The following is a 27,743-nucleotide window of genomic DNA, read 5'->3' as shown; positions in this document are numbered from 1 at the left end:
GAACTGAACTAGAACTGAACTAGAACTGAACTAGAAGAACTAGAACTGAACTAGAACTGAACTAGAACTGAACTAGAACTGAACTAGAACTGAACTAGAACTGAGCTAGAACTGAACTAGAACTGAACTAGAACTGAACTAGAACTGAACTAGAACTGAGCTAGAACTGAACTAGAACTGAACTAGAACTGAACTAGAACTGAACTAGAACTGAACTAGAACTGAACTAGAACTGAACTAGAACTGAACAAGAACTGAACTACAACTGAACAAGAACTTAACTAGAACTGAACTAGAACTGAACTAGAACTGAACTAGAACTGAACTAGAACTGAACTAGAAACTGAACTAGAACTGAACTAGAACTGAACTAGAACTGAAACCTAGAACTGAAACTAGAACTGAACTAGAACTGAACTGAACTAGAACTGAACTAGAACTGAACTAGAACTGAACTAGAACTGAACTAGAACTGAACTAAATGAACTAGAACTGAACTAGAACTGACTAGAACTGAACTAGAACTGAAATAGAACTGAACTAGAACTGACTAGAACTGAACTAGAACTAGAACTAACTAGAACTGAACTAGAACTGAACTAGAACTGAACTAGAACTGAACTAGAACTGAACTAGAACTGAACTAAACTGAACTAGAACTGAACTAGAACTGAACTAGAACTGAACTAGAACTGAACTAGAATGAACTAGAACTAGAACTGAACTAGAACTGAACTAGAACTGAACTAGAACTGAACTGAACTAGAAACTGAACTAGAACTGAACTACTGAACTGAACTAGAACTGAACTAGAACTGAACTAGAACTGAACTAGAACTGAACTAGAACTGAACTAGAACTGAACTAGAACTGAACTAGGAACTGAACTAGAACTGAACTAGAACTGAAACTAGAACTGAACTAGAACTGAACTAGAACTGAACTAGAACTGAACTAGAACTGAACTAGAACTGAACTAGAACTGAACTGAAACTGAACTAGAACTGAACTAGAAACTGAACTAGAAACTGAACTAGAACTGACTAGAACTGAACTAGAACTGAACTAGACTAACTGAACTAGAACTGAACTAGAACTGAACTAGCAAATCTGAACTAGAACTGAACTAGAATCTGAACTAGAACTGAACTAGAACTGAACTAGAACTGAACTAGAACTGAAATAGAACTGAACTAGAACTGAACTAGAACTGAACTAGAACTGAACTAGAACTGAACTAGAACTGAAATAGAACTGAACTAGAACTGAACTAGACTGAACTAGAACTGAACTAGAACTGAACTAGAACTGAACTATAATTGACCAAAATATACCAATTTTCTTAAATTTGGAAATAATTAATATATGTTAAAAAAAACCGCCTTAAATGAAAATTTTAAAACAGATTTTGTTTGTAGATTAAAAACATTCATCACACATAATTTATGAATATTAAATTAACAGAAAATCTTAATTTGTTTTTTAATTGAAAAAATACTACTTCTACGTAAAATGTAAAGAAATTTAAAAAAAGTTAAAAATAACTCATACATTTTATATGTGTGAAATTGACAAGCATTTATTTTAACTGTTTAAAAAACATTTGTAATGCATTCTTAAAAATAAACAAACATTAAAAAGCAACTGCTTAGAATATCAATTGATAAAATAACGAGTATTTTTTTATGAAAACAACAATAACAATTGTAATTTATAAGGGAAACGAAAACAATATACATATTCATCTTGAAACTTATTATAACAAAAAAAAAAAAAAAAAAAAAAAAAAAAAAGTCAATGACTTTGAAAAATAACAATTAACAAAAACATATTAAATTAACCATAAGTTTTGGTGAAAAAATTGCATTTCAAATATACACAAAAGGACAGACTGACATTGGCTATAAGGAATGAATGTCATCACGTGCGTTATATTAACGTTTATATTTTATTTACACATTTTACTTAAAATTGTTTTGTAAAGAAATAAATAAATAAGTCTTGAAAATTTACAATACTTTTCTTACTTTTTTTTAAAGAATAAAAAAATGCCGGCCCATTATTATGCAATTTTTGTTGACAATGTGATTTTTGTTTTTTCAAAAATATTTTTTGGTTATCTTTTTTAAAAGGAATTCAAAACTTATTTATTATTCTTAGAGGGTTTTCGAAGAAGACAATATTGGTTTTCAGAACAAAATAACGGCATTCTTTCTTTTAAGGAAGACAAATAATTTATAAAAACACATTTTTATTTTATGAATAATTATGCAATATTTCAGGATAATAATTTTGAGTTTAAAATTCACATTCTGTATACCGCTCTCTTTGTGTCTTTAACAATTTTTGTAACTTCCTGTACCCAAATGAACTAGAACTGAACTAGAACTAAGTAGAACTGAACTAGAACTAAAGTAGAACTAAAGTAGAACTGAACTAGAACTGAACTAGAACTGAACTAGAACTGAACTAGAACTGAAATAGAACTGAACTAGAACTGAACTAGAACTGAACTAGAACTGAACTAGAACTGAACTAGAACTGAACTAGAACTGAACTAGAACTGAACTAGAACTGAACTAGAACTGAACTAGAACTGAACTAGAACTGAACTAGTACTGAACTAGAACTGAACTAGAACTGAACTAGAACTGAACTAGAACTGAACTAGAACTGAACTAGAACTGAACTAGAACTAGAACTGAACTACAACTGAACTAGAACTGAAGTAGAACTAGAACTGAACTAGAACTGAACTAGAACTGAACTAGAACTGAACTAGAACTGAACTAGAACTGAACTAGAACTGAACTAGAACTGAACTAGAACTGAACTAGAACTGAACTAGAACTGAACTAGAACTGATCTAGAATGAACTATAACTGAACTATAACTGAACTAAACTGAACTATAATGAACTATATAACTGAACTAGAACTGAACTAGAACGAACTAGCACTGAAGTAAACTAGTTAGTTAGTTAGTTAGTTAGTTAGTAGTTAGTTAGTTAGTTAGTTAGTTAGTTAGTTAGTAGTTAGTAGTTAGTTAGTAGTTAGTTAGTTAGTTAGTTAGTAGTTAGTTAGTTAGTAGTTAGTTAGTTAGTTAGTTAGTTAGTTAGTAGTTAGTTAGTTAGTTAGTAGTAGTTAGGTAGTTAGTTAGTAGTTAGTTAGTTAGTTAGTTAGTTAGGTAGTTAGTTAGTTAGTAGTTAGTAGTTAGTTAGTTAGTTAGTTAGTAGTTAGTTAGTTAGTTAGTTAGTTAGTTAGTGAGTAGTTAGTTAGTTAGTTAGTTAGTAGTTAGTTAGTTAGTTAGTTAGTTAGTTAGTGGTTAGTTAGTTAGTTAGTTAGTTAGTTAGTTAGTTAGTAGTTAGTTAGTTAGTTAGTAGTTAGTTAGTTAGTAGTTAGTTAGTAGTTAGTTAGTAGTTAGTTAGTTAGTTAGTTAGTTAGTTAGTTAGTTAGTTAGTTAGTTAGTTAGTTAGTTAGTAGTTAGTTAGTTAGTTAGTAGTTAGTTAGTTAGTTAGTAGTAGTTAGTTAGTTAGTTAGTTAGTTAGTAGTTAGTTAGTAGTTAGTTAGTTAGTTAGTTAGTTAGTTAGTTAGTTAGTTAGTAGTTAGTTAGTTAGTTAGTTAGTTAGTTAGTTAGTTAGTTAGTTAGTTAGTTAGTTAGTTAGTTAGTAGTTAGTTAGTTAGTTAGTTAGTTAGTTAGTTAGTTAGTTAGTTTAGTTAGTTAGTTAGTTAGTTAGTTAGTTAGTTAGTTAGTTAGTTAGTTAGTTAGTTAGTTAGTTAGTTAGTTAGTTAGTTAGTAGTTAGTTAGTAGTTAGTTAGTAGTTAGTTAGTTAGTTAGTTAGTTAGTTAGTTAGTTAGTTAGTTAGTTAGTTAGTTAGTTAGTAGTTAGTTAGTTAGTTAGTTAGTTAGTTAGTTAGTAGTTAGTTAGTAGTTAGTTAGTTAGTTAGTTAGTTAGTTAGTTAGTTAGTTAGTTAGTTAGTATGTTAGTTAGTTAGTAGTTAGTTAGTTAGTTAGTTAGTTAGTTAGTTAGTTAGTTAGTTAGTTAGTTAGTTAGTTAGTTAGTTAGTTTAGTTAGTTAGTTAGTTAGTTAGTTAGTTAGTAGTTAGTTAGTTAGTTAGTTAGTTAGTTAGTTAGTTAGTTAGTTAGTTTAGTTAGTTAGTTAGTTAGTTAGTTAGTTAGTAGTTAGTTAGTAGTTAGTTAGTTAGTAGTTAGTAGTTAGTTAGTTAGTTAGTTAGTTAGTTAGTTAGTTAGTTAGTTAGTTAGTTAGTTAGTTTAGTTAGTTAGTTAGTTAGTTAGTTAGTTAGTTAGTTAGTGTAGTTAGTAGTAGTTAGTTAGTAGTTAGTTAGTTAGTTAGTTAGTTAGTTAGTTAGTTAGTTAGTTAGTTAGTTAGTTAGTTAGTTAGTTAGTTAGTAGTAGTTAGTTAGTAGTAGTTATAGTTAGTTAGTTAGTTAGTTAGTTAGTTTAGTTAGTTGTTAGTTAGTTAGTTAGTTAGTTAGTTTAGTTAGTTAGTTAGTTAGTTAGTAGTTAGTTAGTTAGTTAGTTCGTTAGTTAGTAGTTAGTTCGTTAGTTAGTAGTTAGTTAGTTAGTAGTTAGTTAGTAGTTAGTTAGTTAGGTTAGTTAGTTAGTTAGTTAGTTAGTTAGTTAGTTAGTTAGTAGTTAGTAGTTGTTAGTTAGTTAGTTAGTTAGTTAGTTAGTTAGTTAGTTAGTTAGTTAGTTAGTTAGTTAGTAGTTAGTTAGTTAGTTAGTTAGTTAGTTAGTTAGTTAGTTAGTAGTTAGTTAGTTAGTTAGTAGTTAGTTAGTTAGTAGTTAGTTAGTTAGTTAGTTAGTTAGTTAGTTAGTTAGTTAGTTAGTTAGTAGTAGTTAGTTAGTTAGTAGTTAGTTAGTTAGTTAGTTAGTTAGTTAGTTAGTTAGTTAGTTAGTTAGTTAGTTAGTTAGTAGTTAGTTAGTAGTTAGTTAGTTAGTTAGTTAGTTAGTTAGTTAGTAGTTAGTTAGTTAGTTAGTTAGTTAGTTAGTTAGTTAGTAGTTAGTTAGTTAGTAGTAGTTAGTTAGTTAGTTAGTTAGTAGTTAGTTAGTTAGTTAGTTAGTTAGTTAGTTAGTTAGTTAGTTAGTTAGTTAGTTAGTTAGTTAGTTAGTTAGTTAGTTAGTTAGTTAGTTAGTTAGTTAGTTAGTTAGTTAGTTATTTCGTTAGTTAGTTAATTCGATTACTTTTTCCTTTTAAATTCATTAAATTATCCTACAACAAAAATTTTGCTGTGTTGAGGTAACAAGTTTGTTTACATTTCCTTTTAACAATAACAAATACCTACCATATTACCTTAAATTACTAATACGCCCCCATATTCTAAAGTCTATTTTTCCACAGTGTATTTAGTAAAAGAGAAAAAGAGCGCGAATCAAATAAAAATTTACCTGTATTTATTGAGAATTTCTTTTGTTAGTGTTTGTGTGTGGATGTGTATTCGATTGTTTTTCTTTTTGGGATGCCTCCAATTTTTGCTGTTGTTATTAATGATGTTGGCGTTTGTTGTTAGTTATTTAGTCAGCCAGCTAGTCTCATCTTGTATGTAGTTGTTGCTGGTGCTTCTTCTTTGTTTTCTTTCTACAAAATTTCTGTACTCTTAATATTTGCGCTTTTTTTGTTATTATTGTTTTTATTATTTTTACTGTTGCTGTTATGTGTTGAGCCGTTTAGTGAGTGTGTTTGATTGTTTAGATTCTGCTGCGTCTGTTACTAAACGTAGTGTTGTTATTGTTGTTGCTGCTGCTGTTGGTTGTTGCTATTAGTAGTTGTGTTTTCGTGTGTGTTGTTGATGGGGGATTTTGCATATAAAACCGTTGTTTCGTTTATACTTAAACTTCAGTTGATCGTTGTCAGTGTTGTTGAGCGCATGGTTTAATTTCTTTTTGTTGATGCACACTCGCTTTTAAACATTCTCATAATAAACTAGAGAAAAAAACGCTAAAACCGTTATATAAACAACAAAAACAACCATTGCGTGCGGGAGTTCAAAAAATAAAATCGAAAAAATATCTTCCAACGGTGTTTAGATAAAAAGTGTTGTTAATACAGCGTGTTTTCTTTTGCGGTATTATTAATTATTTTTGTGTTTCTGAAAGAAATTTTGAATATGTATTAAAGAATTTTGTTATAACTTAAAGAATTTTTGAAAATAAATTTTAAATATTGTGTTTTGTTTTATTTTTCTATATTTTAGTGTGTTGCAATTATTGAAATTTAACTGACAAGTGTTAATTTTTGTAAAAAATCACAACGAGAAGTTTTTGAAATTGTTATATTTGTAGAATGCAGACAGTAATCAAGTAAGTTTTTAATTGTTGTTATTTTTTACAGATTGCTTTATAAATGTTTTTCATTAATTTTTTTAATTATTGAGAGATTTAGTTTTTTTTTAATTTTCTTTTGGTGGAAAATACACAAAGAGAAAAACTTGTCTTAAAATTTAGAGTAAAAATTAAAAAATATTTCTAAAAACTGACATTAAAATTATTAATAAAAAATTTTATTTTATTAAAATTGTAACAAATTAGTATTTTTTTAATAATTTTGTATAGATTAAAAATTTTTATAAATTGTCTAAAAAAGAAAAAAATTAATAAAAACTAAATTTTTAATTTTTAAGCAAATTTAATACAATTTGAGGTTTTCTTTCAAATAAATTCCTTTTTTACATTAAACACATATTATTTTATTCAAAATTTAGAACATTTTTTTCCTACGTACAATAATTTTATTAAATTAATTTTTAATAAAAATTAAAAAGAATTTAGAACTGAACTAGAACTGAACTTGAACTGAACTAGAACTGAACTAGAACTGAACTAGAACTGAACTAGAACTGAACTAGAACTGAACTAGAACTGAACTAGAACTGAACTAGAACTGAACTAGAACTGAACTAGAACTTAACTAGGACTGAACTAGAACTGAACTAGAATTGAACTAGAACTGGACTAGAACTGAATCAGAACTAAACAAGAACTAATCTGGAACTAAACCATAACTAAATGGGAACTAAACTAGAACTAAAACAAAACTGAATCATAATTAAACTAGAACTAAACCGGGAACTAAACTAGAGTTAAATAGGAACTAAACTAGAACTGAACTAGAACTAAAACAAACCTGAACTAGAACTGAATCAGAACTAATCTAGAACTAAACTAGATCTGAACAAGAACTGAACTAAACTGGAATTAAAACAAAACTGAACTAGAACTGAATTAGAACTAAACTAGAGCACAAGAACTGAACTGAACTAGAGCTAAACTAGAACTGAATTGAACTAGAGCTAGAACTGAACTAAACTAGAACTGAACTAGAACTGAACTAGAACTGAACTAGAACTGAACTAGAACTGAACTAGAACTGAACTAGAACTGAACTAGAATAGAACTGAACTAGAACTGAACTAGAACTGAACTAGAACTGAACTAGAACTGAACTAGAACTAAACTAGAACTGAACTAGAACTGAACTAGAACTGAACTAGAACTAAACTGGAACTAAACTAGAGCTAAAACAAAACTGAATCAGAACTAAACTAGAACTAATCTGGAACTGAAACAAAACTGAACTAAAACTGAATCAGAACTAAACAACAACTGGATCTGGATCTAAACTAAATGGGAACTAAACTAGATCTTAACAAGAACTGAACAAAAACTGAACAAGAATTGAACTAGAACTGTACTAGAATTAGAACTGAACTCGAATTAGAACTGAACTAGAATTAGAACTGAACTAGAATTAGAACTGAACTAGAATTAAACTGAAATTAAAACAAAACTGAACTAGAACTGAATCAGAACTAAACAAGAACTGAACTAGAGCTGAAAAAGAACTGAACTAAACTAGAACTGAACTAAAATTGAACTAGAACTGAATCAGAACTAAACTAAAACTAGAACTGAACTAGAGCTGAATTAGAGCTGAACAAGAACTGAACTATAACTGAACTAGAACTGAACTAGAACTAAAACTGAATTAGAACTTAAACTATAACTGAACTATAATTGCACTAGAACTGTACTTTTCTCTCTGACCTCGAAAAGTGGAAAAGTTGTTTTCTCAAAAAACCAGCAATTAAAACAAAATCCTTTTAAAATATTATTTGTTTTATATTAACATTATTATAAAATATTTGTTTAATAAAATTCACAATTTCGACCTTAGCCTTGTATTAGTTTAAGTTTAGTTTAATAAACTTTAACCCTGTTAGAATTTTGTGGGTTTTTCAAAAAAAAAAAACTTCCTTTTAGGCACAATTTTATTTTAATTGATTAAATTTTTGTTAAAATCTTAAAAAAATATTTCAATTTTCTTTAAGTTTGTGTGTTTTGTAACAATTAATTGTTTTAATTTCAATTGCATTTTATAATTCGAATACAATATATAAAATCTTAAACGAGTTTTAATTTTGCTGAATCTTTTTTAATTGTTGTTTAAGTGATTTTTTTTTTTTTGGTTTTCAGTATTTAAATTATTTTTGAGGTCATTAAAATCTTTTGTATTAAAAAAAAATTTATATAAAGTTAAACAATTAAGTTAATTTTTAAGTGAAATAAGAAATTCTAATCAATGAAACTGATATGCAACAATTTTGAATTTATTTTTTTTTTTAATTTTATAATAGAAATTCATTGTTTTAGTATTTTTTTTTTTTGTTATAAAGACTAGATCGTAATTTCTTAAAAAAAAAAACTTTAAATATCAGTGATTTTCAATTTAAATTTATGATCATGTTTCTTTTCAAATACTTGATTTTATCGTTTTAAGAAACTTGTATTAGAAATGATTGCTTTTTAAGAAGTAATAGATTCTTATTTGACGTTTATCTTTAAATGCATTTAAATAAAATATATAAATATTTAAGAAAAAAGAAAGTTTTTTCTTATTTTTGAAAAAATTATAAAAAAATTCAAATTTATTTGACCAATGTGAACGCAGTTTAAAAATTGTGGCTAAAAGGCAACATCATAGGAAGAACCCGTAAATTTTGCAAAAATATTCTCTTTAAAACGAAAATATTTGTTAAAAAGAATTAGAACACTTCAAAAACAAGACAGCCAGTACTTATCGAATTCTTAATTGTTTTTCGATTGCGGAGGGGCTAATAAAACGATTTTGGATGCTAAAATAGTGTTCTATATTAAAATGATGAAAACTCGATTTAAAGAATAATGTTTACACTAGATGGAATCGGTAAAAAGTGTTTAACAAACCAACTTTCGGTCAACCGCGAAATCGACTATATTGTTCTGACAAAAGTCGACTATCTTATAAGGAAAAAGGCGAAAACAGATTTTGTTAAAAAAAAGTCGTTCAATCGGAGAATAATAATAATTGCCTTTCGAACAATTGACTTTTTGACGAAATACATATATCTAAGTTATCTATTTTTTTAAAAAGAAGTCGATAAGTAGACTATATTGTAGGAAAAAAGTCGAATTTGTTAATAAAAGTCAAAAGAAGTAAAAATCAAAAAGTCGATCCATATTAAAAAAATGTTGAAAAAGTTACCAGTTAAAAAAAAATCGGAAAGTCGACATTTTCAATATTACAAAAAGTCGATTTTTTGTTTCAACTTTAGATTTGAGCAAATTGATTGATTTGCTTTAGGGTTCTATAAATCGACTTTCGAATAATCGAAAAGTCGAAGTCGACTATTTTGTTCTAAAAAAGTCGATAACTCGACTATGGTCTGTGAAAAAAGTCGAAAAGTCGACTTTGTTAATAAAAGTCGAAAAAAGTCGATAAGTCGAAAAAAGTCGAAAATTGTAGAAACAAGTCAAAAATAGTCGAAAATCTTAAAAAAAGTGTAAAAGAAGTCAAAAACGCTAAAATAGTCGGAAAAACTCGAAAAAAGTCAAAAAATAGTCGAAAAAAAGTCGAAAATAGTCAAATAGTCGAAAAAATCGAAAAGTCGGAAAAAGTAGAAAAGTCGAAAAATGTTGGAAAAAGTCGAAAAGTCGAAAATTCGAAAAGTCGAAAAAAGTCGAAAAGTCGGAAAAAGTCGAAAAGTCGACTATTTATAAAATACTTATAGTCGAAAAGTCGACTTTTAACTAAATGAAAAAAGTCGAAAAGTCGACTTTTTGTTTCAACTATAGAACCCTAATTTGCTTAATACTTTTATTACAACAATTATTACATCAAATTAAAAGTAATAGATTGTTTTTTTTATATAAATTTCATGTTTTCTTAAATTAGAGTTTATTTTTAGCACAAAATTACTACATTTTACTTAACAACCACTTACTGCCGACTGACTACTTGTCAAATTTATTATATATTTTCCTCCAATTTATTTTTAACTTAAATCTTGCAATAACATTTTGTTTTAAAAATAGTTTCCCAGTTTTTCCTTAAAAAAAACAGCAATTTTATTTTTATCTTAAAAAGAAACTTGTTTAAGAAAAGATTTTGGTTTTATTTTGTTGTTTTTTTTTTCGTACGAACATAATGTCGCAAGTTAAACTATTGAAATTAAAATTTCAAATTGGAAAAAAAAACTCGTTTTTCAACTTTACACGAAAAAATCACACACAGCGAGCCGCCATTCAATAGCACTCAAAATCAAAAGTCAACAAAAACAAAATTCCACCAAAAATCAACTAAACAATTTTTTTACATATATTTCATGTTAAACCACAAGTTATGTTCAAAAAAGTTCAATGTACAAGTCATACTTTGCCACACTTTTTTTTTTCAAATGTTCATAAATTTGATTTCAAATTAAAAGTATACATACAACTGTGGCATAAATAAATAATTGTAATTATATAATAACAACAAAAATTAAGAGATATAAAATTTTGTTACCAATAAAGTTGAAATTTATCTTAAACAAAACTAGATTACTTTTATTTTTTAACACTTTTTTTTCATAACAATATGTCTATAAGAGTAAAAGTGAAATTAAAACGTGTTATTGTAGGTTTTAAAGATTTATAAGTCCCCCCTCCTTATGTGTAATTCTTCTCACAGATCAATGTTTATTTAAACAAATAATTTGAATTTATTTTATTTAAAAATAAATTGGTTTAAACTTTCTTATTTTGTTTTAACTGTTTAACATTTTTATTATTTTTATGTTTAACCTGTTATTTGAAATGTTTCGTTTAACATTTATTTAATAAATTATAATATTTATTGTATTCTATTAAATAAAACGCTTAAATTATCTTTAATCAGGTTTAAAGCATCCTCTATTATAACAGCACAATATTGGCATCACTTTTACTTTAAACAAGATGGCTTAACTGTTAAGCAATATGATTACAATTCCATATACAACCACAGGCGACAAAAATAAAACTCCTTTTTCGTCATTAAAAATTTGGTGAAATGTTTTTCTCTCTCTCTCTCTTTTCCACTAATTGGTAACATTTTCTTAAAAATTAAGATCCTTTTGTAATTTTTAAGTTTAACCTGAAAAATGACAAGTCGCTTGCCGTTTGCAGTTTCAATTGTATTTAAACTGCAAATGTTATTGTTTTGTTTTAAGTACGTGTGTTGTTAGAGAGTAATCAGGAATTCTTCAACTTGCATTTTAATGCCGCACTTTCTCAAATTTGTTTTTATTTTTGTGCATTGTCACTTTGCTACACTGCTACAAATAATTATAAGTAGATTGCAGTTAGAGGAGGTTTTAAAAAAACATTGTCAATTTCGTTCAAAGTTTTAAAGTAAAAGGGAATTCTGATTTGGTTTCAGTATGTTGTAGATAGATAGATAGATAGATAGATAGATAGATAGATAGATAGATAGATAGATAGATAGATAGATAGATAGATAGATAGATAGATAGATAGATAGATAGATAGATAGATAGATAGATAGATAGATAGATAGATAGATAGATAGATAGATAGATAGATAGATAGATAGATAGATAGATAGATAGATAGATAGATAGATAGATAGATAGATAGATAGATAGATAGATAGATAGATAGATAGATAGATAGATAGATAGATAGATAGATAGATAGATAGATAGATAGATAGATAGATAGATAGATAGATAGATAGATAGATAGATAGATAGATAGATAGATAGATAGATAGATAGATAGATAGATAGGTAGGTAGATCGATAGATAGATAGATAGATAGATAGATAGATAGATAGATAGATAGATAGATAGATAGATAGATAGATAGATAGATATATAGATAGATAGTAGATAGATAGATAGATAGATAGATAGATAGATAGATAGATAGATAGATAGATAGATAGATAGATTCTGGATTTACTATAAATCTAATTTCGAATTAGATCATACTAACCTCGGACTTAATCTGCTTCTGTACTCGTCGGTGTCACCCCACACAGAATTTTAGAGGTCCACTCCCATGTTTTTAAATCAGCCCTCGTTGCAACCAACGTCTTTGCATTCGTTAGGTTTTCTTCTCAAGCCCCATTCCTCTTTTATTGCAATTCAGAACTTACTACTGGAAGAGTAATCGGCTATTGCTCTCCAATATTGTCTCAGATTTAATCTTATGACCTAATATCGCCCTAATTGTTTTCTGATTGTCGGAAAATACTATAATATACTTTTTAACCTCTGTTGGCGCCATAACAAATCCAATATGTTTCACATATTCCGTAATACCACGGACTTCCGACAGGAATCTAGTGTTGCCATATACATACATATCTTGGTTGCAAGTTTTCAATGTTCAGTGTTCTCGCTGGGATTTGAGTAATAGATGTATCAGAGCGATTAATGTTTCATAGTTCCCGACATTTTTTGTTTTCGTTAAGCGATCGGTTGCGTCTGTTTTTTAAGTATTACCGTCCAATATGTCCAGTATACATTGATGGCCCGGCTCTTTTCAATTCAATTCGCGTAAAGATAACATCCAGTTGTCTGCGAGTGTCGGGGGAATGTTCTGTAATGTTTCGAAGAAGCCTGTTACTAGCTGTTACCCTGAGTAAGACAATACAATCCCGACCTCTACTGTAAAATAACTTTTCTAATCATACACTTCAAGCCAAAATGGCTAAAACTAAGAGACGTGTTGTCAACTTGCCAAGACCATTCGTGGGATATGAAATCGCCTTGAAGATTATTTGGTTTTTTCTAAAAGATCCTTCAAAATTCTGAATAATTTTAAGGAGAACTATTGCAATCAATCTTCTTGAATGAAATCTTAATTTTTAAACTAAATAATTTTAAATTTAAGTATTAATTAACAAATAAATGGTTTTAACATTTAATAAATGGTAGATTTATTCATTTCGTTCAGGCCCACTGTTGTATCTTTTGGGTATTATTTTCGCGTGTTTGATTCATAGACACTGTCCGATTTTCAGACATACTTATTTTCCCATAAATCACTGGTCATACTTTTTTTTTTTGAAAATACACATATTTTTTGATTTATATTTTTCAAAATTAAAACAGAATTTATGTGGCTATTTGTTGACGTATCAACAAATTTTTTTTTATTATAATTTTTTATGTTTTTAACCATAAATACAAAATAAACAAAATATTAAATAAATATACAACAAAATAAATAATAGCCGCACATTTGTTAAAATAGTTTCAACTTTTAGTTGCTAATAAAAATTTAACAATTTTAAAGAAAAAACACATTTCAATTTAAATATATTTTATTATTATTACAAACTTTGTTTACACAGTTATTTGACAGATGTTAGAAAAAAGTATTGAGTTAAAAACCAACTTTCTTTATAAAATAGGTTAAATAAGTAATAATTATGTTAAAAAAAGAACCTTTTCAAACCTTTTTGGCTTAATTTTTGGTAGGTGTTAATTAGTATTAAATATTCAAAATTTCTATTTTTTTTTTGTTATTGTTGGAGGGTTTTTTTAAATTCATTCATTGAATTTTTGAATATTCCATATGCCCGCCCAATTTAGCATAAACGTGTTTGTTTAAATATTTACTTCAAAATCCATTTTCTAATGGGGTCAAAATGTTAATGCCATTTTTTGTTGTTTTATTTTAATTAGAAAATAAAATTTTGATTGTCATTGTGTCACTTAATGTTAAGAATTTTGAAAATCAAATTATTTTGTTTGCATAAGTAGTAAGATTTTGGTGGTGATTCAATATTTTAATTGATTCAAAATTAATGGCCACATGTTGTGCAAAATTATTTCAGTGTTTGACCATTGTACCACCATTTTTTTAATAGTTTAAAAATATTTCTGAAAAGATTTGTACATTTAATTAGCAAATATTTAATAAAAATCTAATTGTTTGAGAAAAACAAATTGTCAATATTTAGGAATTTTTTATTTTTGACATCATGTACAAAATTTGCTGCTAATTGTTGGCGCCATTAATTACGTGAGTTCAATTAAGTTTGGAATGCAGAGTTGGCAACGAAAATATTGAAAATCATTGAGTTTTACAACTCTGGTTCTAGTTCAGTTCTAGTTCAGTTCTAGTTTAGTTCAGTTCTAGTTCAGTTCTAGTTCTAGTTCAGTTCTAGTTCAGTTCTAGTTCAGTTCTAGTTCAGTTCTAGTTCAGTTTCTAGTTCAGTTCTAGTTCAGTTCTAGTTCAGTTCTAGTTCAGTTCTAGTTCAGTTCTAGTTCAGTTCTAGTTCAGTTCTAGTCCAGTTCTAGTCCAGTTCTAGTCCAGTTCTAGTTCAGTTCTAGTTCAGTTCTAGTTCAGTTCTAGTTCAGTTCTAGTTCAGTTCTAGTTCAGTTCTAGTTCAGTTCTAGTTCAGTTCTAGTTCAGTTCTAGTCAGTTCTAGTTCAGTTCTAGTTCAGTTCTAGTCAGTTCTAGTTCAGTTCTAATTCAGTTCTAGTTCAGTTCTAGTTCAGTTCTAGTTCAGTTCTAGTTCAGTTCTAGTTCAGTTCTAGTTCAGTTCTAGTTCAGTTCTAGTTCAGTTCTAGTTCAGTTCTAGTTCAGTTCTAGTTCAGTTCTAGTTCAGTTCTAGTTCAGTTCTAGTTCAGTTCTAGTTCAGTTCTAGTTCAGTTCTAGTTCAGTTCTAGTTCAGTTCTAGTTCAGTTCTAGTTCAGTTCTAGTTCAGTTCTAGTTCAGTTCTAGTTCAGTTCTAGTTCAGTTCTAGTTCAGTTCTAGTTCAGTTCTAGTTCAGTTCTAGTTCAGTTCTAGTTCAGTTCTAGTTCAGTTCTAGTTCAGTTCTAGTTCAGTTCTAGTTCAGTTCTAGTTCAGTTCTAGTTCAGTTCTAGTTCAGTTCTAGTTCAGTTCTAGTTCAGTTCTAGTTCAGTTCTAGTTCAGTTCTAGTTCAGTTCTAGTTCAGTTCTAGTTCAGTTCTAGTTCAGTTCTAGTTCAGTTCTAGTTCAGTTCTAGTTCAGTTCTAGTTCAGTTCTAGTTCAGTTCTAGTTCAATTCTAGTTCAGTTCTAGTTCAGTTCTAGTTCAGAGTTCTAGTTCAGTTCAGTTCTAGTTCAGTTCTAGTTCAGTTCTAGTTCAGTTCTAGTTCAGTTCTAGTTCAGTTCTAGTTCTAGTTCAGTTCTTGTTCAGTTCTTGTTCAGTTCTAGTTCAGTTCTTGTTCAGTTCTTGTTCAGTTCTACTTTAGTTCTAATTCAGTTTTATTTCAGTTTAGTTCAGTTTAGTTCACTTTTAGTTCAGTTCTAGTTCAGTTCTTTTTTATTTTATACTTTTTTTAAGATTTTGCATATTAATCAAAAAACTTGAAATTCTTTAAATTGCTAGAATTCCTAGAATTTTGACAGCAAGTGCTAATTCCCCAAAAAAGAATATTGACAAAATTTTTCGTGTAGCGGTTAAAACAAATTTGCCTATAAACAATAAATCTTTTGTTTATAACGAAAATTTTTTATGAGATTTTTTTTTTTTTTTCAAATAAATTATAAAATGTTTTTTTTTCGTGTGATAAATGGGGGGATTTTTATTAAATGGCTAGCAAAGGCAAAACATTTTTAAATGATTTAAGATTTTAAGTAATTATGTGGTAATTAAGAGAATATTTATAAAATGTAAACAAAAAGCGTTAAAAGCTAGATTGATAGCAAATGAAGATCACTAGATAATTTTGAATAAGTCAATTTTGAAAATAAATAGTTTTAAATAATTTCCCATAAAATTACTTTAATCAAATAATTGCTATAATTTATTAACAAAAAATGTTTAAATAAAATTAAAATAAAGTAATTTAAGTAAAAAAAAACTATTTTGACATGCAACCGATGTCATACAACAGCCCGGAAAGTGTGGTGTCATTTTCAAAGCAACATATAATTTTCAAAATTAAACTTAACAAAAAATAAATCACTTCTGTCTGATAATTTTTGTTAAACAATGGATGAACACTCTCCCAACACTCTTTTTTTTATAATAAATTATTTTTTTCTTCCAATTTTTATTTGATTTGTTACCAATTGTTTATAATAACGCGCCACTAAAACAAACTCATCATGATCGTCATCAACATCATCATCATTATGTTAGTGGAAAAAAATGCTAACGCACCTATTTTTTCGAATTTTTTTCTTTCTTTTTTATTTAAATTTTATTTTCATACATGTTTTTTTAATGTTTTTAAAACTACAAAAAAAGTGAAAAAATCACCTTTTTTGAAGTTCAAGTTTCTTCTTGTGTACGTCTGTCTGTCTGTTAGTCTGATTGTGTGTGTGTTGTTGGGTTGTATTGTTACGATCAGGTTTTTCTTTTTATGCAAATTTTTTTTTTTTTCGTTTTTTATTTTAATCGAAGGTTAATTTTTGTTTATATTTTTTTTAAAGAAAATTAAGAGCAAAAAGAAAAGATTTATAAACAATTAAAATAAAAAGAGGGTGAGTAGTGTGGGAATTTTAATTTTTGTTAGCCGGTGTAAGAGATGATCTCTTTATTTGCCAAAGATCAAGTGATGCAAGTGTTGTCAAGTTGGTGCTTTTTTATAGAAAAATATGAGTATAAGAAAATGATCGACCATAATCTATAAATTATAGACTAGGCTACAGACTATAGAATAGCCTATAGACTAGACTTTCGACTAGGCAATAGACTAGACTATCGACTAATCTATAGACTAGACTAAAGACCAGATTATAGACTATAGTCTAGTCTAGGCTAGACTATAGACTAGACTATAAACTAGCCTATAGATTAGATTAGAGACTAGACTATAGACTAGAATTTAGACTAGAATTTAGACTAAAACTATAGACTACAGACTAGACTATAGACTAGACTATAGACTAGACTATAGACTAGACTATAGACTAGACTATAGACCAGACTATAGACTAGACTATAGACTAGACTATAGACTAGACTATAGACTAGACTATAGACTAGACTATAGACTAGACTAGACTAGACTATAGACTAGACTATAGACTAGACTATAGACTAGACTATAGACTAGACTATAGACTAGACTATGACTAGACTATAGACTAGACTATAGACTAGACTATAGACTAGACTATAGACTAGACTAGACTAGACTATAGACTAGACTATAGACTAGACTATAGACTAGACTATAGACTAGACTATAGACTAGACTATAGACTAGACTATAGACTAGACTATAGACTAGACTATAGACTAGACTATAGACTAGACTATAGACTAGACTATAGACTAGACTATAGACTAGACTATAGACTAGACTATAGACTAGACTATAGACTAGACTATAGACTAGACTATAGACTAGACTATAGACTAGACTATAGACTAGACTATAGACTAGACTATAGACTAGACTATAGACTAGACTATAGACCTAGACTATAGACTAGACTATAGACTAGACTATAGACTAGACTATAGACTAGACTATAGACTAGACTATAGACTAGACTATAGACTAGACTATAGACTAGACTATAGACTAGACTATAGACTAGACTATAGACTAGACTATAGACTAGACTATAGACTAGACTATAGACTAGACTATAGACTAGACTATAGACTAGACTATAGACTAGACTATAGACTAGACTATAGACTAGACTATAGACTAGACTATAGACTAGACTATAGACTAGACTATCGACTAGACTATAGACTAGACTATAGACTAGACTATAGACTAGACTATAGACTAGACTATAGACTAGACTATAGACTAGACTATAGACTAGACTATAGACTAGACTATAGACTAGACTATAGACTAGACTATAGACTAGACTATAGACTAGACTATAGACTAGACTATAGACTAGACTATAGACTAGACTATAGACTAGACTATAGACTAGACTATAGACTAGACTATAGACTAGACTATAGACTAGACTATAGACTAGACTATAGACTAGACTATAGACTAGACTAGAGACTAGACTATAGACTAGACTATAGATTAGACTATAGACTAGACTATAGACTAGACTATAGACTAGACTATAGACTAGACTATAGACTAGACTATAGACTAGACTATAATAGACTAGACTATAGACTAGACTATAGACTAGACTATAGACTAGACTATAGACTAGACTATAGACTAGACTATAGACTAGACTATAGACTAGACTATAGACTAGACTATAGACTAGACTATAGAGTAGACTATAGGATAGACTATACTATAGACCAGACTGTAGACTAGACTATAGACTAGGTTTTACTATTCTCGGTATTTTCTATACCATCTTAATACGTTATAGGGTTAATTAATAAATTGTAGCCAAATGGTTTTGTATAAAACATTTTGTAAAAATCTGTTTTTATTAATTGCTTTTAATTCTTACAAATTAATAAAATCTTGCTTAATACAAAAACAAAAACAACATCGTTGTTTAGTTATTGTATTTCAAATATGCTTTGATTTTTTGAAAATTGTTTAAACAATAGCTAAATTAATGTAAAGAAATATTTGCAAAAACGTAAATAATATTACATAACAACAGCACGCGACAAAACGGAACATATTGTTTACTGTCATATTCAAAAAAGATTTAAACAATAACCGCCACCGAAACAAACTGTCAAACTAAAATTTAACGGAAACCCATTACAAAATTTGCGATTTAAAACTGTTATTTTCTTTGTTAAACAAATTAAATGGCCACCAATATTTAAATATTGCCAAATTAATAAAAAAAAAATAACCATAATAATTGTTAACAAAAGAGTTATTCAACTCTTTTGAAGTAGTTTTTTTAACAAACAAAATTTTTAAAAAAGTAAATTTTAAACAATTTAAATTTTAAATGATTTTGTTGACATTGACTTAAAAAAAAACATTTCTTTTAATGTTTTGTGTATTTCTTAAATAAACAAAAGATAAAAGACAACATTGTGTTAAACAAATTGTTAAAAACAATACAATTTCTTAATAATTTTATGAAATAATTGTATAATGATTAAGAAACAATATTTATATGCATTTAAGTATTCGGCCATTTTACCTAAACGTGTGTGTGTGTGTGAGTATAACAACTAGAATATAACGGTTTTCAAATAATTTCTGGTGTTGCCAACTCATTGTTTATGGGAAGTTTAAAAAAACAACAATAGAATTTGTTTTAGAATATTAATAAATGAGAGTTTTTTGTTATTATTTGTAAAAATATTGCAAGTAATGAAAATAATTATTATTTTTGTAGAAGTATTAAGTTAAATAACTAACAGGTCTCTGAACTGTTTATATTTTTTATAAATAGAATAATAGCGAATTATATACATATAAACATATTTTTTAATTTGTTGTTTATTTACTTTTTATTAACTATATAATAATATGAATAAAATACAAAAGAAATTTACTAGACGAACACGCTATTGCAATATGTAAAAGTTGTTTAGAAAATACTTAATAATAAAACTATTAACTTTCTATTAAAGTTAAGGGAATAATTTTAAATAAAAAAAAAATTTAAGAAAAATAACTGTAATTTGGATTATTTTTAATTTTCACTAATTTTTTAACTCGAATTTTGACTCAAAATCAGAATTTTCTCTAAAAAAACAATTTTTGACTTAAAAGTATAAAAGTATAAAATGAACTAGAACTGAACTAGGACGACTGGACTGACTAGGACTGAACTAGAACGTGAACTAGAACTGAACTAGAACTGAACTAGAACTGAAGCTAGAACTGAACTAGAACTGAACTAGAACTGAACTAGAACTGAACTAGAACTGAACATAGAACTGAACTAGAACTGAACTAGAACTGAAAACTAGAACTGAACTAGAAGCTGAGACTAGAACTGAACTAGAACTTGAAACTAGAATGGAACTAGAACTGAACTAGAACTGAACTAGAACTGAACTAGAACTGAACTAGAACTGAACTAGAACTGGAACTAGAACTGAACTAGAACTGAACTAGACTGAACTAGACACTGAACTAGACTACTAGACGAACTAGAAACTGAACTAGAACTGACTAGACCGGAACTAGAACTGAACTAGAACTGAACTAGAACTGAACTAGAACTGAACTAGAACTGAACTAGAACTGAACTAGAACTGAACTAGAACTGAACTAGAACTGAACTAGAACTGAACTAGAACTGAACTAGAACTGAACTAGAACTGAACTAGAACTGAAGTAGAACTGAACTAGAACTGAACTAGAACTGAACTAGAACTGAACTAGAACTGAACTAGAACTGAACTAGAACTGAACTAGAACTGAACTAGAACTGAACTAGAACTGAACTAGAACTGAACTAGAACTGAACTAGAACTGAACTAGAACTGAACTAGAACTGAACTAGAACTGAACTAGAACTGAACTAGAACTGAACTAGAACTGAACTAGAACTGATCTAGAACTGAACTAGAACTGAACTAGAACTGAACTAGAACTGAACTAGAACTGAACTAGAACTGAACTAGAACTGAACTAGAACTGAACTAGAACTGAACTAGAACTGAACTAGAACTGAACTAGAACTGAACTAGAACTGAACTAGAACTGAACTAGAACTGAACATAGAACTGAACTAGAACTGAACCTAGAACTGAACTAGACTGACTAGAACTAGAACTAACTGAAACTAGAACTGAACTAAATGAACTGAACTAGAACTGAATACTAGAACTGAACTAGCTAAACTGAAATAGAACTGAACTAGAACTGAACTAGAACTGGAACTAGAACGACTAGAACTGAACTAGAACTGGAACTGAGACTGAATAGAACTGAACTTAGAACTGAACTACGAAAATGAAACTAGAACTGAAGTAGAACTGAACTGGAACTAGAACTAGAATGAACTAGAACTGAACTAGAACTGACTAGAACTGAACTAGACGAACTAGAACTGACTAGGAACTGAACTAGAACTGAACTAGAACTGAAGTAGAACTGAACTAGAACTGAACTAGAACTGAACTAGAACTGAACTAGAACTGAACTAGAACTGAACTAGAACTGAACTAGAACTGAACTAGAACTGAACTAGAACTGAACTAGAACTGAAACTAGAACTGAACTAGAACTGAACTATAACTGACTAGAACTGAACTAGACTGAACTAGAACTGAACTAGAACTGAACTAAACTTACTAGAACTGAACTAGAACATGAACTAGAACTGAACTAGAACTGAACTAGAACTGAACTAGAACTGAACTAGAACTGAACTAGAACTGAACTAGAACTGAACTAGAACTGAACTAGAACTGAACTAGAACTGAACTAGAACTGAACTAGAACTGAACTAGAACTGAACTAGAACTGAACTAGAACTGAACTAGAACTGAACTAGAACTGAACTAGAACTGAACTAGAACTGAACTAGAACTGAACTAGAACTGAACTAGAACTGAACTAGAACTGAACTAGAACTGAACTAGAACTGAACTAGAACTGAACTAGAACTGAACTAGAACTGAACTAGAACTGAACTAGAACTGAACTAGAACTGAACTAGACTGAACTAGAACTGAACTAGAACTGAACTAGAACTGAACTAGAACTGAACTAGAACTGAACTAGAACTGAACTAGAACTGAACTAGAACTGAACTAGAACTGAACTAGAACTGAACTAGAACTGAACTAGAACTGAACTAGAACTGAACCTAGAACTGAACTAGAACTGAACTAGAACTGAACTAGAACTGAACTAGAACTGAACTAGAACTGAACTAGAACTGAACTAGAACTGAACTAGAACTGAACTAGAACTGAACTAGAACTGAACTAGAACTGAACTAGAACTGAACTAGAACTGAACTAGAACTGAACTAGAACTGAACTAGAACTGAACTAGAACTGAACTAGAACTGAACTAGAACTGAACTAGAACTGAACTAGAACTGAACTAGAACTGAACTAGAACTGAACTAGAACTGAACTAGAACTGAACTAGAACTGAACTAGAACTGAACTAGAACTGAACTAGAACTGAACTAGAACTGAACTAGAACTGAACTAGAACTGAACTAGAACTAGAAAGAACTAGAACTGAACTAGAACTGAACTAGAACTGAACTAGAACTGAACTAGAACTGAACTAGAACTGAACTAGAACTGAACTAGAACTGAACTAGAACTGAACTAGAACTGAACTAGAACTGAACTAGAACTGAACTAGAACTGAACTAGAACTGAACTAGAACTGAACTAGAACTGAACTAGAACTGAACTAGAACTGAACTAGAACTGAACTAGAACTGAACTAGAACTGAACTAGAACTGAACTAGAACTGAACTAGAACTGAACTAGAACTGAACTAGAACTGAACTAGAACTGAACTAGAACTGAACTAGAACTGAACTAGAACTGAACTAGAACTGAACTAGAACTGATCTAGAACTGAACTAGAACTGAAGAGAACTGAACTAGAACTGAACTAGAACTGAACTAGAACTAGAACTGAACTAGAACTAGAACTGAACTAGAACTAGAACTGAACTAGAACTAGAACTAGAACTGAACTAGAACTAGAACTGAACTAGAACTGAACTAGAACTGAACTAGAACTGAACTAGAACTGAACTAGAACTGAACTAGAACTGAACTAGAACTGAACTAGAACTGAACTAGAACTGAACTAGAACTGAACTAGAACTAGAACTGAACTAGAACTGAACTAGAACTGAACTAGAACTGAACTAGAACTGAACTAGGAACTGAACTAGAACTGAACTAGACTGGAACTAGAACTGAACTAGAACTGAACTAGAACTGAACTAGAACTGAACTAGAACGAACTAGAACTGAACTAGAACTGAACTAGAACTGAACTAGAACTGACTGAACTGAACTAGAACTGAACTAGAACTGAACTAGAACTGAACTAGAACTGAACTATAACTGAACTAGAACTGAACTAGAACTGAACTAGAACTGAACTAGAACTGAACTGAACTTGAACTGAACTAGAACTGAACTAGAAGTGACTAGAACTGAACTAGAACTGAACTAGAACTGAACTATGAACTGAAACTAGAACTGACTAGAACTGACTAGAACTGAACTAGAACTGAACTAGAACTGAACTGAACTGAACTAGAATGAACTAGAACTGAACTAGAACTGAACTAGAACTGAACTAGAACTGAACTAGAACTGAACTAGAACTAGAACTGACTAACTGAACTAGAACTGAACTAGAACTGACTTAGAAACTGAACTAGAACTGAACTAGAACTGAACTACTGATCTGGAACTGAACTAGAACTGAACTAGAACTGATCTAGAACTGAACTAGAACTGAACTAGAACTGAACTAGAACTGAACTTAACTGATCTATCTATAGTTTAGTCTGTAGTGAAGTCTATGGTCTAGTATATAGCTCAATCTATAGTATAGTCTACAGTCTAGTCTACAGTGTAGTCTAGTTGATAATCTAGTTTATAGTTTAGTCTAGTCTACAGTTTAGTATATAGTTTATTATAAAGTGTAGTCTATGGTCCAGTATATATGTACATAGCTGAGTCTATATTCTTATTTATAATCTAGTCTATAGCCTTATCTATAGGACAGTCTTTAGTCTAGCCTATCGTCAAGTCTAATCAGATAAAACAATTATGACAATTCAAGTAATGGCAGCGCTAATGCGCTGCGTTTAGTCGTTCCGCTTCTAATTACATTTAAGGCAAAAGTGATTCATTAAGATTGATCATGGAAATCTTTAATTTTTAATCTTAATTCCTTAAACACGTAATAAACCTTAGACAGAAAGTAATCAAATAAATTCAAATAAAAACTCACAACATTCGAATAAAACGTGATCTTTTCGAAGCTAATGGAAAGGAATAAAACAAACAGTGGTTCATTTCACCAAAAATTGGGATTGGAATTTAACAGAATTTTGGAACAAAAAAGAAAATCTCAGGGTGATTCAAACATTAAGTTTTAAGTTAAGTTTAAATTCAATAGTTTTTATATTTTCTGGTTCCACTGTTTTTACAATGTCAATATCACTGTCAAAAGCTCATGTTTAAATGTGTAAAATAAATAATAACCGCCTTCTATATAAAATCAATCAATTTGTTATTATTTTTTATTTTATATAAAATTTCTTTTATAATTCTTATAAAAAAAGGGTTAATAAGAAAAATATATATTTAAAAAAACACTAAATCAAGATGACATCGTACACGTACGTTAATGAAATATTAATTAATTGAGTAATGGTTTTGTTTAATACTAAAAAAAAAATACCAGCATGTGTAGTACACAACATACTTGAACATATAAAGAAATGGGTTAGTGTGCCATACATCATAATAATACTTTTTTTTTGTGCATATTTTGATTTGTTATTTTCATTTTAATTATTATTAAACAAAAAAATAACAATAATATAAACTGGCCTTCTAAATTACTAAATAAAAAACAAAATTTACATATATTTGTTTCTTTTTTTTTAAGTTTTCTGTATTTAAATAAATTCCTTAAAATCATACAATGTTGTAATTTACACGCAATTCCATGGCATTAATTACACTTGAAGTCATATTTCTATTTATATTTTGTTGTTTATTTATTTTTGCATAAGTTCAACATACAACACCTTTTAAAGATCTTTTTTTTTTTTTTGGTTGACCCTTAAATGGTAAATAAGCTTTTTTTGTAACCTTAAACATAAATTAAAATTGTAATAAAAAACTAGCGCCTTTTTTGAAGTTTTAAAGTTAAAACCTTCTAATGCCTTATTTGTTTGAAATTGTTAAGTGTTTTTTGTTAAAAACTGCAAGTATTTGTTAAATTTAATTAAAATAATTTACATGTAACAAATTAAAATGTTTACTATACAAATTTGTATAAATTTAAAGTTATAATTATTTGTTAAAAGATTTAGTAAAAGTTCTTTTAAAACTTCAATTACTTGAAATTAACAAGTTTTAATATATCTTTAAATATTCCAATCAATTGTAAACATTTTTAAAAGAAAACTCCATTTCCTATCCTTTGATATACAATATGTTGATATTTTCTAGCTTAGGCGTCTAATTACTGAACGCCATATTAACAACTTGCTATTTTAACAGCTTAAAAGTAGTACAACTTTGGTTAACTTTAATTTCACTTAAGGAATAGTTAAATTAGTTTTTTTATATATCTGTAAAGGCAATTAAGTCTTCTATTCAAAGATGTATAAATTGTTTAATAATTTTCTCATTTATGAAAGATATTTATAAAAAAACGTCAAAATTAAAAAGTAAATAATATAATTAGAAAAAAAAAAACAAAATTTTCTAAAATTATTCTTATTTTTATTGTAAATAAGAAAATTATGGAAATAATTTATATACATTTTAAAGAAGATACAATTTTCGATTATTTGTTATAAAATATGGCAACATTTTCTGGCTTAAATGTCAAAATAATAAACGCTAAATTAGCAACTTGCCCCTTTTCAGCTAAGAAGTAGGGCAACTTTTGTCAATATTAAATTGACTTTAATAAAAGTTAAAGTAGACATATTATATATCATTGTAAAGGAAATTATGTCTTCTATTTAATAATATATAAATATTTATAAATTTACAAAAAGTTTAAATATAAAAAGTGAAAATTATGAAAACTTAATTTTTTGTAAAAAATATCTTTGTTTTAGTAATTATGGCAATAAGTAATATATATAACATAAAGAAGACATAATTTTCTATTATTTGTTATACAATATGGCAACATTTTCTAATTAACTTGTCAAATTACAAAACGCCAAAGTGACAACCAGCTGTTTTTTTGCAGACAGAATTAGATTTACTTCTGTTTATATAAATTTGACTTAAGAAAAAGATAAACTAGACAAATTATATATCAATGTAAAGGAAATTATGTATTCTATTTAATAATATATAATGAAATTATTAAATTTAAGAATTTGAAAATATATTTATAAAAAAATTAAAAAAAAGTGATATTCTGTTTCTTAAAAAATAAACTTAAATTTTTAACAGAAAATATTCGTTTCAGTATTCTATTTAATAATATATAATGAAATTATTAAATTTAAGAAATTGAAAATATATTTATAAAAAAATTTTAAATAAAAAGTGATATTCTGTTTCTTATAAAATAAACTTAAATTTTTAACATAAAATATTCGTTTCAGGTATGAATTCATAAATGATAGTATACATCATACAGTAGACAATATTACCTATCCATTGATATACAATATGTTAATATTCTTTAGCTAACATGTCTAATAAATGGACGTCAAAGTGGCAAGTCGCTCTTTTCCACTTCCACGTACTAGGCCATAGTTTTATCTCTTTATTTTGCCTTTAAGAAAATTTAAATTAGACTTATTATATATCAATGTAAAGGAAATTGTGTCTTCTATTCGTAAAACTATAAATATTTTAATAATTTAAAGAATTATAAAAAATATTTCTGAAATAATCCAAAATAAAAACTAAAATTCTATTACTTGAAAAAACCAAATAAAATATCTTACAAAATTAGCTTTTTCTGTTATGTATTTATAAATAAGTTTAATATATGTTTTAAATCACAAAGAAGACAACATTTCCTATTCATTGATATACAACATGTCAACATTTTCCTGTTCACATGTCAAACAAATGAACGCCAAAGTCACTGCTCACTTCTCTATGCAATCGGTCGCTTTATTCGCTTTATATTTCTAAAAAATAATTGACATCACTGTTAGCAGTTTTTTTGACATCTGGCCAACTATATAACACTAGAAAAAAGTGTTGCCAACTAGCATAACCTAACTTTTAACCTTTATAACTACAATTCATTAAATTCTATTAAAATTTTCAATTCAAATTGTCATAAACTAATAAATACTATTATTTAATAGTAATGTTAACAAAATAATTTAGTTTTGTTTTACTTCATTGTTAAAGTATCTTTGTTTTTTTTTTGTTGTTTTCTCAACACCTTTTAAGTTAAGGTGTCAGGTTTATGATGTTTCGTTGCCATATCGGTGATAATAATTGCAACACGTTTTGCCTTAATTTAAATTATTAGGAAATTGTCTATTACTATTTGCTAGCTATTAATAAAACATAACACTAAAGGAATTAACATTTTTTCTGTCCGTATTTTATAATTATAAATATTTAATATTAACTCATTTAAAAAGGTAATTTTTGTGTCAAAGAAGTGGATCATTAAAACTTGTTATAAACAGCTTAACAGTTCAACGATCTTATGATTTATAAAACTTTTACTGAAATATTTCGTATACAAAGTAATAAATTTTGTAATTGTCATTAAATTAAAAAAATGTTAATTAAAAATGAAAGAAATTTTGTAATTGTTAAACCAATTACTGGTATTATATATTCACCCCATATTTATTAATACTTTTAAAGGAGTTTATGTGTTCA

The 27,743-nt window shown here is 28.1% G+C and overlaps 1 protein-coding gene across 4 annotated transcripts in view; it reads left to right on the top strand.

Annotated features, from left to right (window-relative positions):
- The first annotated feature begins 5,815 nt into the window (after positions 1-5,815).
- Positions 5,816-27,743, top strand: part of LOC119608126 (neprilysin-2) — a 47,317-nt gene continuing 25,389 nt past the window's right edge. Inside the window, exons 1-2 of one of the 4 annotated variants that reach the window (XM_037962404.1) lie at positions 5,816-6,085; positions 6,215-6,320. In XM_037962404.1, coding sequence (XP_037818332.1) covers positions 6,304-6,320 — 17 coding nt within the window. In that variant the 5' untranslated portion in view covers positions 5,816-6,085; positions 6,215-6,303. Of the gene's footprint in view, positions 6,086-6,111; positions 6,130-6,214; positions 6,321-27,743 lie in introns of those variants that run through there. The other 3 variants (XM_037962402.1, XM_037962405.1, XM_037962403.1) reach the window with 3 other exon arrangements.

Source organism: Lucilia sericata, unplaced genomic scaffold (genome assembly GCF_015586225.1).
Source record: "Lucilia sericata isolate MDLA Ls3-8-SP2 unplaced genomic scaffold, ASM1558622v1 Contig000796F_arrow, whole genome shotgun sequence".
In the NCBI taxonomy this organism is placed as follows: Eukaryota; Metazoa; Arthropoda; class Insecta; order Diptera; family Calliphoridae; genus Lucilia; species Lucilia sericata.
The sequence above is the reverse complement of the archived record's forward strand: the minus strand, read 5'-3'. Positions and strand labels throughout refer to the sequence as shown.